General features: G+C 31.5%; 1 protein-coding gene across 1 annotated transcript; it reads right to left on the bottom strand.

The window, feature by feature from the left end:
- Window positions 1–311: 311 nt before the first annotated feature.
- On the bottom strand, window positions 312–6,021 carry LOC134714187 (uncharacterized). Its single transcript, XM_063575426.1, has 8 exons — window positions 5,856–6,021; window positions 4,180–4,368; window positions 3,683–3,862; window positions 3,072–3,236; window positions 2,098–2,447; window positions 1,865–1,958; window positions 1,317–1,399; window positions 312–740 (listed from the first exon to the last, which is right to left on the bottom strand). Exons 1-8 carry the CDS (start codon window positions 5,932–5,934, stop codon window positions 639–641), a joined length of 1,242 nt encoding a protein of 413 aa, XP_063431496.1. The 5' UTR covers window positions 5,935–6,021; the 3' UTR covers window positions 312–638.
- Window positions 6,022–13,814: the final 7,793 nt, after the last annotated feature.

Here is a 13,814-nt window from a genome sequence, read left to right as displayed (position 1 = left end):
CCAATTTAGAAAAAAAACACATAGAGTAGCCTAGAGGGCACTTGACGTTTGCGTTATCTGAACTTGATAAAATTGAAACGACAAAAATTTTCTCGCTTGTATATCTTCTGATATGAAATAACTAACAATATTCGACATAGACTTTTGTTTCGAAATTTTAGATAAACAAACAACAGTATATACATCATAGAAATGAAAGAAATTTTGGATTTCCTGGATAGGAATATGAACTCAACTTTTAAAGATATTTGTTTATATTATAGATATCTAAAGTTTTATTTTTTCAACAAACAAAAACTCAACAAACGTCAACAAGTACAAAATATATATTTAAATACAAAATAAGTATAATGATAGCAACCCTGCCATTATTGAAAGAATATTTAACCCAACCAATACTTTTCTTTAAAGGTAAAATATACAATAAAGTGAAATAAATATAAAACTGGAATATATATTAAAAAAAAAATACATTCATATCGAAAATTGTAACAATGACAAAAGAAAGAGATCTTACTAAGATTAATATTGGGCTGTTAGTTGGTCTTAGAAATTCAGTTTATTTAAATTTGGTTACATGAAATTTTTGATAGTATGATCACTCAGTTGTCATAGTCAAACTTTAAAGCTAACTGTTATTAATGAAAGTCTTCAATGCTGTCTCTTTCGTGGTGATCAGACTCCAACAAGTCCTCATACACGTCAAGAAATCCTTTCGGAACACAGTTATAAAACTTCACCTAGAAAAAATATTGAACACTAATAAAACAAATGCTGCCAATGTTAAATAAATTAAATGATCATTCAATGATAAAAACTCTAGTTTATCTAGTTTATCTAGCTCATCATGTTATAGAGAAAAATACTCAAATTGACGTTAGAGCTTTCAATACATTCTCTGAATAAGTAAAGCTCACACACATAATAAACAGCTGTACGTAGGTGGCATTGACAATAAAATTGTTTCCTCTAACAGATATACTTGGTAACGTTTACCAAGTGTGCCCTAATTCTTTTAAGTCTTTGCTTTTTAAACGATAAACCACTCGCTCTATCAAACAAAAATTATTCAACATACTAAAAATATGAATTTTCCAAAACTGAAGATTTAGATATCTATAGTGGTTAAACGCAAAGATTTATTTTCCAAATTATTATGCTTAGCTGTAGCTCAACGTTTTGTTCAAAATTCAAAACTAACATCCTGCTTCATTTTGTTTTGCTTTTCCTAACTTCAGATAAGGAAACATTATAATTGATAAATAAAAGTTAATTTCGGAAGTGTGCACATTATGCATCTAAATATCTTCACTTACCTCATCGATGAATCCTTGGAAATCTGTACACCCTCCTGCCTGACCTATCACCATAGGATTTCCATTCTTTGCAATACCATCATCTGTAAAAAAAAAAATAAGTGAACTTTAGCTTTATGTTATATGTAGTATAGGAGATTTGTTTCTTTTTTGTCATTTTGTTGTTCTAGTAATTTGTGATTTTCTTTCCATGTGTATATTAACATATTATTTTTACATGAAAACTTGCTTCCTTTCCCGAACTGGTACAATTAATAAAAGTATTTGAATTGCTAAGGGGGCAAAAAGTTAACGTGTTACTGGTGTACAGTGAAACAAATTAGCAGTAATTCATGTATAGTATACCTAAATTGAGATTTCTAGGATTTCTTACAATATCCGAAATTTTTAGTAGTAATTGACTTATACAGACAACTATACCAATATGTGCAAATGCAAATGCATGACATAACTATGAACTTTCAATCAAGTGACCAATATACATAATTTTTGACAGAAAATAGTTAACCATATTTCATATTTAGCCTGATTAAATAAAACAAACTCACCACATTCTACTGTAGCTGGTGCCAAGTTGTTTACTCTGAGTGTCAGCTTATCGTCAGATCTTGCGAAACGGACAAAATGTGCTCTCCTTGGGTGCTGGAAATTAAAAATTTATCATTTTAAAATCAATTTCATGATTAAATAATTTCCATTTTCCTCCGTTATTTAATACTGAATTTACTGTATGAGCAAAATTAAAGAATAAACGATGTACCAGCAAGTGGTTTATACTTACAACACCAAAAACTTGCATCTGTATCAGGCGCTTATTTTTCTGCAAAACATAAGCCTTAACAACACCAAGCGCAGGAATGTAGGATATTTTATAGGTAGCGCCATATCCGTGTTGGTCATTCGACATCAAAGCCACTTCTCCTTTGTATGTTTTTGCCATGAACTCAAAGCACAGAGAAAATTCGTTATCCATGTCAATGTCGTTCATAGCCCATATGATTATTTTCCCTCCTTTGTTAAAGAGAGCTGATTTCCGGTAAATAGCAACGTTGTTGTTTGGAGCTTGCTGTATTCTGTTGTACTTTTCCAGAAAATTTCCATTGTATGTGAAGTGAAACATTGGAGAACAACCTGAAAATATTTAATAATGATTATAAAGTGTGGAAAATTGGATACTTATGATTAATCTTAACATTTTCTACACTAAAATGAATCAGGTTATAATAATTGAAACAGCTATGACAACGTATTTTGCGCTTCATTTGATGATAATGTTGATAAAGAATTGGTGTTTTACGTACGATGGCAAATAGTACGTGCATAAAATGAAAAGACCATTTGAAGCAATTGAATTTAAATGATGCTCTGACGCATTGAGCCGGATATTAAACTGGAGTCAAGCATTCCAGCAATTCTCATTCTGCAATATTCTCGGTTATTTAACGTGGTATTTCAAAAGGTAACGGTCCACAAGAAGACTATTCATCCTACCCAGCCTAAACTCCGAGCAGACTCGTCGTTTTTCTTTTAACTTTTAAACGCCTTGTGCTTAGTGTATTGATATTTTGTATATCATTATTTTTTTTTTCTAAAGGTATTTCCTAGGGTAAAACAGGTGGTACCATCGAGAAATAATAGCTTATTCACTAGCTGTTGTGCCTATCCATTAAGTAATACCACAAGATATGATCATGCTTATTTTACACATCAATTGACCATGCCGTTAAAAAGTTATGAATATTCATGAACTATTACCGTGCTTCTGAATTTTTCCTGGAATTATCCAATCACAAGTACACAAGTCCGGTCGATACCACAATCCCTTTGGACACCTCATGGTAGTCAATGTCGATCGACCGTCGTATAGATAGAATTGATCTGGCTTTCCAGGACAAGGGTATGTTGTTCCGAAAGAGCAAGCTGAAGTGATCGAAAAACAAAATATAAAAGATATTTATTTGAAAACAATCATGTATTGGAAGTGTACAGTTCTATCGCATTGAAAAATATGAGCTTTTGCTATAACAAATTTATAAGGATTTGCCCTAAGGCAGCTGTTGGATACAAAGACCCCTTTCAACCAAATGGTAGATGTATCCAAATAAGCTTTATCTGGTTGGTCTGAGGTTGGATTTAGTGCACTGCACCATAAAACCGAAGGCTGCAGATGAAATAAACATGTAGAAATATAGTTTCATGTAAAAGAGAAAGTAAATACTTTTTAAATGAGGTGAAAAGGATGACCTAAGTGCTTGTCTGTACAAAATAAAAAAATATAATCATTGTTTATTTTTACTTAAATGGAAAAAAGAAGTTATCATTTTTTTATTCTTTAAAATATAGATTTAGTTAAGCATAACACTTACGATGTTTAAGGTTATCTTTAAAGCAGGTAGGATCAGAGTGGCACGACTTTTTGTGTGCATTGTAGTAAAAACCATTGGAACATGTCAAGTACTTTGAACGTCCACCTATGCAAACAAAGTAGCCATAGCAACTTTGGCCATCAGCATAACTGTAGCCATGTGGTTTCCTCTGGCAAGGGTCTATAACGAAAATGTGTATAGAAGAACGCAGTCATAAATTTGATTAAACATCACATTGAATTCTTAATTTTATTGTTTTATATGAATACTATGCAGTATACAAAACTATTCATGCATAGGTCGTAACATTTTTGAGAGACATTTCTAAAAGTGTGTATAAATACTTTAAAAAAAAAATTTAGTTTTATTTTCTAAAGATAAGTATTAATTGGAATTAGTAAATAAAAATATTATTCGTAAGTTCGGACTAAGATACGGGCGTCGGAACATACAATTATAGATGATTTCATCTAAAAAATGGGTCAAATCAATTATACCATAAGGACAGTGCACTTTTTCAGCATGTCGACATTCATTTCCATCATAGAACGTTCCTGCTGCACAGCTTTGTTGATGTGAAACACCTTCGTCGTCACACTGATAAAACTGGTCGCAAGTTCCGGGAGTAGCTTTATAACCCCATCCATTATATATTGTCCTTTTGTTACATAGTCCTCCTAATTTGTCTGCAATATAACAAGAAGGATCATTAAACTTAAAAGCATTGAACGCCTAAGGATTGTATTATGAAATTCAAAATATAAAATTTAATGGTATAGACCCCACATATTATTTCATACAATTTCAATCAACAGGACGATGGCATGAAATGCCTAGAGATAAAAGACAGTATCATCTCTGCTCCTTGTCAATTGGAAATGAATTTCACTATGTGTTTAGTGCCAGTTTGTTATTTAAAAAAAAAATCAGCAAATTTCAGAACAGAATACTATTACAGGTATCTGCATCGGTGCTTTGCTTTTGCGCCAATTGGCATTTCATTTGCGCCAAAAAAATCTTTCTTTTGCGCCACGAACCATATTTCATTTGCGCCAAAAACTAAATCTAACATTTGCGCCAATATTACAGGTAAATACATGAAGATACAGGTAATAATAGTATAAAACATTTTAAAATTTTTCAAAAAGTCTTTTAATATTAAAGAAAGTTTTAAACATATTCCTCAGAAATCAGTTAGCATAAAATCTTACAAGTTATACGAAAACCTCAATTAAATCATACAAGTTATACGAAAACCTCAATTAAATCATACAAGTTATACGAAAACCTTGATAAAATCATACAAGTAATGCTAAAAATCGTTTTGCTGTCCATATCAGTCGTAGTCCTCGCTTTACAGATTTTTTTGGTACACCTGAAGAGTTTGTCTCCATTTTTTAAAACATTCGATAACCTATATATGTGGTCATCAAATATCACAGAATTATTTCCTCTGTTTGTCTCAGATTTGACTATGTCCAACTTGACACCTCACACTGGACTGGTCATGTGATTACCATATATATAATTATAACCTTAGTGACTCTCAGTTTTGTATTAGAAATGAGTATGAACTCACACATGCATCCAGGGGGAGTTATGTACAAACAAAAAACAAAATAAATCGTAAATAATCTTAAACTTTTCCGTTATATTACCTGTCATACCTGTAAAATGGCGCAAATGAAGGTGTTTTTTTTTGGCGCAAATGATATATAACCTTGTGGCGCAAATGAAAGGTTTGATCTTTAAAAATTGGCGCAAATGAAATGCGCCCATCTGCATGTGTCGAAAAACTGAAATGTCGGCTTTCATTAAGCAACATTGTTATGTAGCAGCCATACATGATTTTGTATTTTGTCTCTTGGTACACATATTTACGTGTCTATGAGTTTCAAAATAAAGTATATTATATATCATTGAAGTTTGAAAAATAACATTCATTGAAGAAGAATGATTGTTGGTGTTTGTTGAATATGTAACGAATAGTGTTGGAATCGTTCATAATAAATGAGTTCGATGACTTTAAAGTCCGAGTATTTAAGTAAATAATAATAAAAAAAAAAACTTTTGCTTGATTACACAGATCATAGCATACCTTTTTGTGTTAATAATCAAAGTATGCAATAAAATTTCAAAGTTAAAAACAAAACTTTCTTTCAAACATTCTTACCTGATTTTTCAAATTCGAAATAATCATCCTCGTAAGCTCTAGCAAATATAAAACAAACACAAAATACAAAATAAAACATTTTCACTACACTAAGACCTACTGACTATCACCAAATTTCTATAAACTGGTGATAAAAAATACTAATTATGGTTATATAGGGCGGCATGAAAACAGAAAATGTCCATTACCATAAACTTTTTTCAGAGTCTGGGCCGCCTGTGTCCGTGCGGCTAGTTTACAGATATTTCTTTCAATTAACAAGTATAATGTTATCATTTTAATGTGTATTACGCAAGTTAACAAGGTTGTCCATTTAGGACCTTATTATTAGCCGTTAACGGTTAATGTTTTACAACATTGTTATGTAACGTATTATCTTTAATGTTGTGTACCTGTATTTATGATATACCGAAAGTCCTGATGAACATGTGTGTGTGTGTGTGTGTATTGAGTGGGGTTGTTTTTGTTGGTGGGGAAGGGATGTTTTGAATTTTTGATAGAAACAGCTTATGTGGTTAATATGAATGAGAAATCAACCCGACGATTTAAAAAAGACATTTAAAGTTATTGAATTTTTTTTAATGATATAGCTTAATTAAATACCGAAAGACTAAGTAAATGATATATGGCCTCGAAAAAATAATAAAATAATGGTAGAATATTTCAATGATGTAGGTGAGATAAAATAACGATAGAATATTTAAATGATAATAGTTAATATATGAAATAACGATAGAATATTTAAATGATAATATGTTAATATATGAAATAACGATAGAATATTTAAATGATATAGGTTAGACAAAATAATGATAGAATATTTAATTGATATAGGTTACACAAAATAATGATAGAATATTTAATTGATATAGGTTAGACAAAATAATGATAGAATATTTAATTGATATAGGTTAGACAAAATAATGATAGAATATTTAATTGATATAGGTTAGACAAAATAACGATAGAATATTTAAACGAAATAGGTTAGACAAAATAACGATGGAATATTTAAACGATATATATCTTTGATCAAATAACGATAGAATATTTAAATGATATAGCTGGGGAAAATAACGATACTGAATATTTTTAAAATGATATAGCAAAGGATTTGTATAGTGTATACAAATCTTTGATATAGCTTAGATAAAATGACAATAGAATATTCAAAATAAAAAAATATAACTAAAGGAATTGAGGGAGAAAAATTCCACTGATATCTTTTATTCGAGTACACTGTATTGGTATTGACCTGTTTTGGGTGACTATTGATGAACAAGTTTTCAATGTTTTAGAATCTTGTCTGTGTTATGATTTTTATCATCACAAAATTTGATTATCAGTTTCTTGTAGCCTCTGTTGAAAAACGCCCAAAATACATCTTAATATTGAATTTGATCTTGAAACATTGAATTAGTGTCATACTATACCCCAAATAAGAAAAAATAAATCTCTTTAAAAAAAAAGAAAAAAGAAAAAAGGGTGTGTGTGCAACGTGAGATGAACTTAAAAAGTTGTCATATATAAAATTATGTGGGAATAAACTTTTTTCTGTGTATAGTTCACGGATGAAATGGAAACACATGTGTCCATAGTACAAAACTTAAACCTGAAGCGGATAGACGGACGAAGGAACGGACGGACGAACCGAACGAACGCACAGGCCAGAAAACATAATGTCCATAAATTGGGCATACACATCTGATCATAAGCAAGTGAAGATGTAGTACATTAATTAAAACTATGAACGCAAATACAAATAGATTTTAATAAGCGAATGCTCAAAACTTTTGTCAATGATATTTTTACTACTTCGAGGAGCATATTAAAAGAATGAGAAAATAATAAAAAGATATTTAACAAAAGAAAAACATATTCTCAAAGTGTCTGTTCTCGTGAAATTTTCGTTACTTTTTTTCCTTCGCGAAAACTAGAGTAACGAAATTTTCATCAGTATAGATCTCGTTTAAATTTATTAAATTAATGCTTTATACAATATACAATGCAAAATTCACTACCAACTGATAAATTAAAGCAGTCTTAAATAACCATTCAGTGATTACAAGCACTTTGATTATCATTCTAGGGTTATGCCCTTTTACAAATGGAAACATTGAAGAATTATTTAGTCTTAACTTAAGTTTTTTTTAACTAAATCTAGTGAACCATACCAATAGTAAGCAAATACATATGAAAAAGATGTGGTATGCTTTCCAATGAGACAGTTCTCCACAAGAGACCAAATGACACAGAAGTTAACAACTATAGGTCACTGTACGGACATAAACAATAAGCAAAGCCAATACCGCATAATCAGCTATAAAGGGCACCGAAATGACAATATAAAACAATTCAAACGAGAAAACTAATGGCCTTATTTATGTTAAAAAAAAATAAACAAAAAACTTATGTGTAACACATAAATAAACGACAATCACCGAGTTACAGGCTCCTTATATCATGTTCTCAAATCTAAATATCATCTCCCATATAGAAAAAACGCGTGAAAAAATTAATCTATTATGTGTTGCTCTCCTAGATACAAAATGTATCCAAAATCAAAGATGTAGAACATATTCTATCATAATCATTCGGTAACTAGTGTTATTACTGTCTCCTCCATGCCTGTCTTGAACATAAAAAAAAGTATTAAATAAATAACAGTTCTAATGCTCAGGTTGGTTGTCACCGTGCAACACAGTTAATAATATAAAAAAGAAGATGTGGTATGATTGCCAATGAGACAACTATCCACAAAAGACCAAAATGACACAAACATTAACAATTATAGGTCACCGTACGGCCTTCAATAATGAGCAAAGCCCATACCGCATATATAGTCAGCTATAACAGGCCCCGATAAGACAATTTAAAACAATTCAAGCCAGAAAACTAATGGCCTCATTTATGTAAAAAAATGAACGAAAAACAAATATGTAACACATAAACAAACGACAACCACTGAATTACAGGCTCCTGACTTGGGACAGGCACATACAAAAAAAATGTGGCGGGGTTAAACATGTTAGTGGGATCCCAAGCCTCCCCCTAACCTGGGACAGTGGTATAACAGTACAACATAAGAACGAACTATAAAAATCAGTTAAAAAAGGCTTAACTCATCAGATAGACAAAAAAATAACACCATAAAGGAAAAACATAGAACTCCTTTTGTCATAAGACAATGTCCAACATCCAAACATACTATCCACACTCATCTGTGTCCACACTTGTTTAAATTTAAAAAAAAAAAAAGTGGTTCGTCAAATGGACTATGGTATGTTTGAACTGAAAAGTAAAGATAATTATCGAAGCAATAATTGTTTCAGTATATGGATAAAAGACAGAACAAACAACAGTTAAAGTACAAATGACATTGTGCATGGAATTCATTTGCATGTATACATGTATTATTCGGTGAAAATCAAGCTCTATTTAGTTTCTTACATTTTCTTTTACCGTGTTACACAAATAACTAAGCTATTTGAGTATTTTATTAACTTGTTAAGACGAAGGTCTTTGACATTTTGTGCAATGTTAAATATTTCTTTTGTACACATTTTATATTTACTGCTATTGGCTAATCCTATAATGTATTTGAAAAGAAACCATTCAAACTTCTGTGAGAAAAACATATTTGGACTCTTTGTAGCGGTTTAATACAAATTATTAACACCCAAAAAATAAACTAAAAAATATCGTTAACTTCTTTAAGGTTCACGACCCGTATAATTGTCAAATTTAACACGCTCTGCTTTCCCCCTCGTATGGTCGAATTAAGAGCAAAGGGTATGACATATAGTTGAAATGCCTATTCGAGTTTTAATGAAATAATGAGGACGGGATTCTTACACCTGCAATATTTACTTGTGGCTTATATTTATATAGCTGTTAATTGTGAAAGATCTGACAAAATAACAACAGCCACAGTAAGTTAAAGTATACATGTAATGATATTTGCGTTAGATTTCAATGTGTATGATTTTTTTTAGATCAATGCCATAGAAACTTTAAATAAAGTTGAGAATGGCAATTGGGAATGTGTCAAAGAGACAACAACCCGACCATAGAGCAGACAACAACCGAAGGCCTAAAATGGGTCTTCTATGCAGCGAGAAACCCCTGCAACCGAAGGCGTCCTTCAGCTGGCCCTTTAAACAAACATGTATACTAGTTCAGTGGTAATGGACGTTATACTAAAACTACCGTATAGCGGGTTATTTTCGCGGGGTGTAAATTTTCGCTTATTTTCGCGGACAGAACAAAATCGCCAAAATAAATTCCGCCAATTTAAAAGTGTACATGCAAAGTTAATGTTAAAAATGTTGAATCCGCCAAAATAATAACCGCCAAAATATTTCGTATACCTTATTCAATGAAAATCGCGAAATTTTACACCCGCGAAAATAACCCGCTATACGGTATTTCCCATACTACAATATTTCCATATGTGAATGACTTAAGACGTAAAAATAGATAAATATAGATGTAATTTGTCACTGAGTTATTTTGAAAGCTTTTGAAGGATGTGGTGGTCACTTACACATCTAACAAAAAATACAAAAAAGAAAACATCAGTTTATGTTATTTTACATCCTTGATTTTTACCACATGTTTGGAGCATTCCTGGTAATAGAAAACACTTCGGACAAATACACTTCATAAATTTTTATGTTCTCTTATCCAGTAACACTTAAACTAATTTAAAAAAGTAAAATCATAAAATACATTGGCTGATCATTATCGATCAATTGTGATTCAAAAATCAAAAATCCTACCTTTTTAAAAGCATTCTGATCTTTAAAAAAAGTGATGACAAAATACATACAACTGCATTATAAGAAACACTAAAGATCCATTAAAAAACGTCATGCTATGTTTTAATGTTACCATTATAGATTCGAAACGTGATAGTCTTCTTTAATAATTTACATATGATTGTGGATCGACATGCCTTTTGACATTTTTTCTTGGAAAGACATGCGAATGATACAAAGGGGACGTTCAAACCCATAGGTGGAAAACAAACTGACAATGCACTGCCAAAAAAAAACCGACGACGAAAAGAAAAACAACGGCCTTGACATAAACACAATATATAAAAATATAAAGACTGAGCAACACAAACACAAAAAAAAACCCAACGGGTTTGACCTCAGGTGCTCCGGAAAGGTAAGCAGAGTCTGCTCCACGTGCATGTGACACCCATCGTGTTGCTCATTCAAAAGTACAAACATGATGATAAGTCTAGTTTGGTAGGTTATATTCAGTGAGTTTAATATGGGATTGCGCTTACGAAAATTGAAACACATCCTCATCCGTAAAACATATACCAGTATTCCATAGTGGTCTACTAGTTATTGTTGTTATCTCTGTACTGATGTAATGCATTGGCTTTATGAGAATAGAGATATGATATGACCAAATTGTAATGGCGTCGGTAAAATGTTTGATGGGATGATTTCAACTTCACCGCTGGAAACTTTTGTTTCAATAGTTTCCTTGTAAGCATTAACCTTCTATCAATGAAAAAGTGCCGCAGTTTTTCTTATCCCTTTTCTAGTTTTTAATTACCAGATTTTTCTCGATCCATTTGCATTCTTGACCACAATACTTATTATTTTACGACTTTTTATATCGAAAGTATAAAAATATACCAAATGACGCCGGCCGTGGTCATCGCTTATGCGTAAGCGTAAACATATTATGGCGTTACGTTTGTTCACATTCTTTGAATTAGTTTTTTTTTTTTAACTTTTTAAACTAAACCGACACAATTTGAAAAGATTTTATAATATAAGTTAATATATGCATGGAAGTAAAATGAATTTAATACTTCCATGATATATGTGGCAATTTTCAACACTCTAAAATTTTGAATAGAGACTACTTATTCCGAAGGATTAGAAATGTTAACGGGCTAAAGAGTTTCATATAATTCAACTGAATTTTTTTATTACTAAGATTTTTTTTTTAATTTGAAGGAATTTATTTGATGTTTGGATACCGATGTATGTCAGACTACAGTTACAGTCTAAGGCCGTGTTCACACCAAACGCTGTGTAATGTAAACATGTTTACATTTGGTTTAATGTAATGAACACTAGTTTCACATTAAATTTGTTCACATCTATACACCTTGTTTAGCTACCTGTACATAAGTTTTGTTCACACTTGTAAACTATATGTCATTTAAATGTTCATGACGTAGAACATAGTTTAAATTTTCGAACAACTGTTCTAGCAGTTAGGGAACGACCATTTGACATTAAAAAAAGGGGGTGTGTGATTTTACAACAATTTGATTTTTTTTTAAAATCGGGTCATACAGATGATTAAAATGAACAAATATTCTTCATCCAAAGTTTGCTCATACATTATAGTGTCAAATATTGAATTGGTACCATACAAGAAATAAATAAATATAAACTTACGCGCGAGAAAAAAATTCTAAATCAGACCCCCCTTTTTTTTTAAATAAAATGTTTGCTCCTTTAAGAGAGTCATTTTGGATGATTTGGAGTAGTTTAAAGATGTCTCGATTACGTATTAAAAACGTAGGCTGCATCAGCTTGCTTACAGACCAGACGAAGAAATAGAATTGCGATGTTAAGAATCACTACATTTCTATCTTTTCTGTTTTTTTCTAATGGTATTTTTTCTCCAAGGATTATTTAGCAAAAGGAGGGGGTTATGGTTTTTTTTTCTAACTGTATTTTAACGGACATTAGATACTGCACAATCAAACAATTAGCCTGACCCTTTTTCAGTAATGCATTTATGAGTGAATCGGTTGTTTGAGTAAAGACCAGTGGCAAATATTTCTGTCAGTGTGTACGTTCAATCGATTCGGGAAGACCTTTTCAAATGAGTTATGGGTTCGGCAATGATGATGTATACGTTTGTCTCTCTTGATAAAAGGGTTGATAAGGCTACGTAAAGTGTTTTTATAACAAATAAATATATCAAGTTTTGACAAATATTTCTGTAAAGAACTTTATTAATAAGTGTAATAAGTATCAATTTTATATACAAATCGCTTCTTTTTTTAAATATACATGGGAAAATTAAAGTTCTGAATGCCTAGTTTTGTGTACACTTAACATACACAAGGCCTACATCGACTATCGACTGCGTGTAGACTAAACATGATTTACACTACATGTAAACATTGAGTTTTATCAATGAGAACGTAATTATGTTTAGTTTGTGTGTGAGTTACACTAACACAACACCGAGTTTAGGTCAATGTGAACACGCCCTAATTAAAGTAACATCCCAATACTTGCTAACTTTTTTGTTTTGTCGTGGTGTTGTACAGCATGGAGCATACAGTTCTCATCTTATTAAGTTTGGACTAGTCTTGTGTACATCTGAAGAAGGGTTGCATTTGGAAAAAAAATGTTTGCAAGAGATTGCATTCAAGGATACAAAGGCAGTTTTACTTAACCTACTCCTAGATTTTTACAAGAGTAGATTTATCATTTAGGCTTTTTTTTATCGTATGCACAAAGAAATTGCCGATATTCTTCTGATAACACGCAACAACCAGTAAACATGAAGGACTTTTACACATAATTTGATATGATAAATTAAGCAGATTCTTTAAATTTTCTTTTTAGCCGACTGTACGAAGGGCCAAAATTGTGGACCCGTTCTTCACTTCCTCATTTTCTTGTAACGTTATAGATAAATTGACCAATTATTGCAGACGTGAACCTGTTTAATATTTTAGGAGTTTAGAAAATATGTTTGATTTTTTTCCCTTTGCCGGTGTTATATAGCCATTCTTCCCCATGCCAGTTTTTTCCCCGAGGGAAAGACTGGCATGAGCCAATGTTTCCCCCCGGGGAAATTTTGGATCATTGTCATTCTTCCCCGCGGAAATTTGAAAATACATATACGTATAGTAGCTTTTCCCCCATGCCAATATTTCACCCCATAGTATAGATTTCA

Source organism: Mytilus trossulus, chromosome 4, assembly GCF_036588685.1.
Source record: "Mytilus trossulus isolate FHL-02 chromosome 4, PNRI_Mtr1.1.1.hap1, whole genome shotgun sequence".
Lineage (NCBI taxonomy): Eukaryota > Metazoa > Mollusca > Bivalvia > Mytilida > Mytilidae > Mytilus > Mytilus trossulus.
Note: the sequence above shows the minus strand (reverse complement) of the source record. Positions and strands in the feature narration are given on the sequence as shown.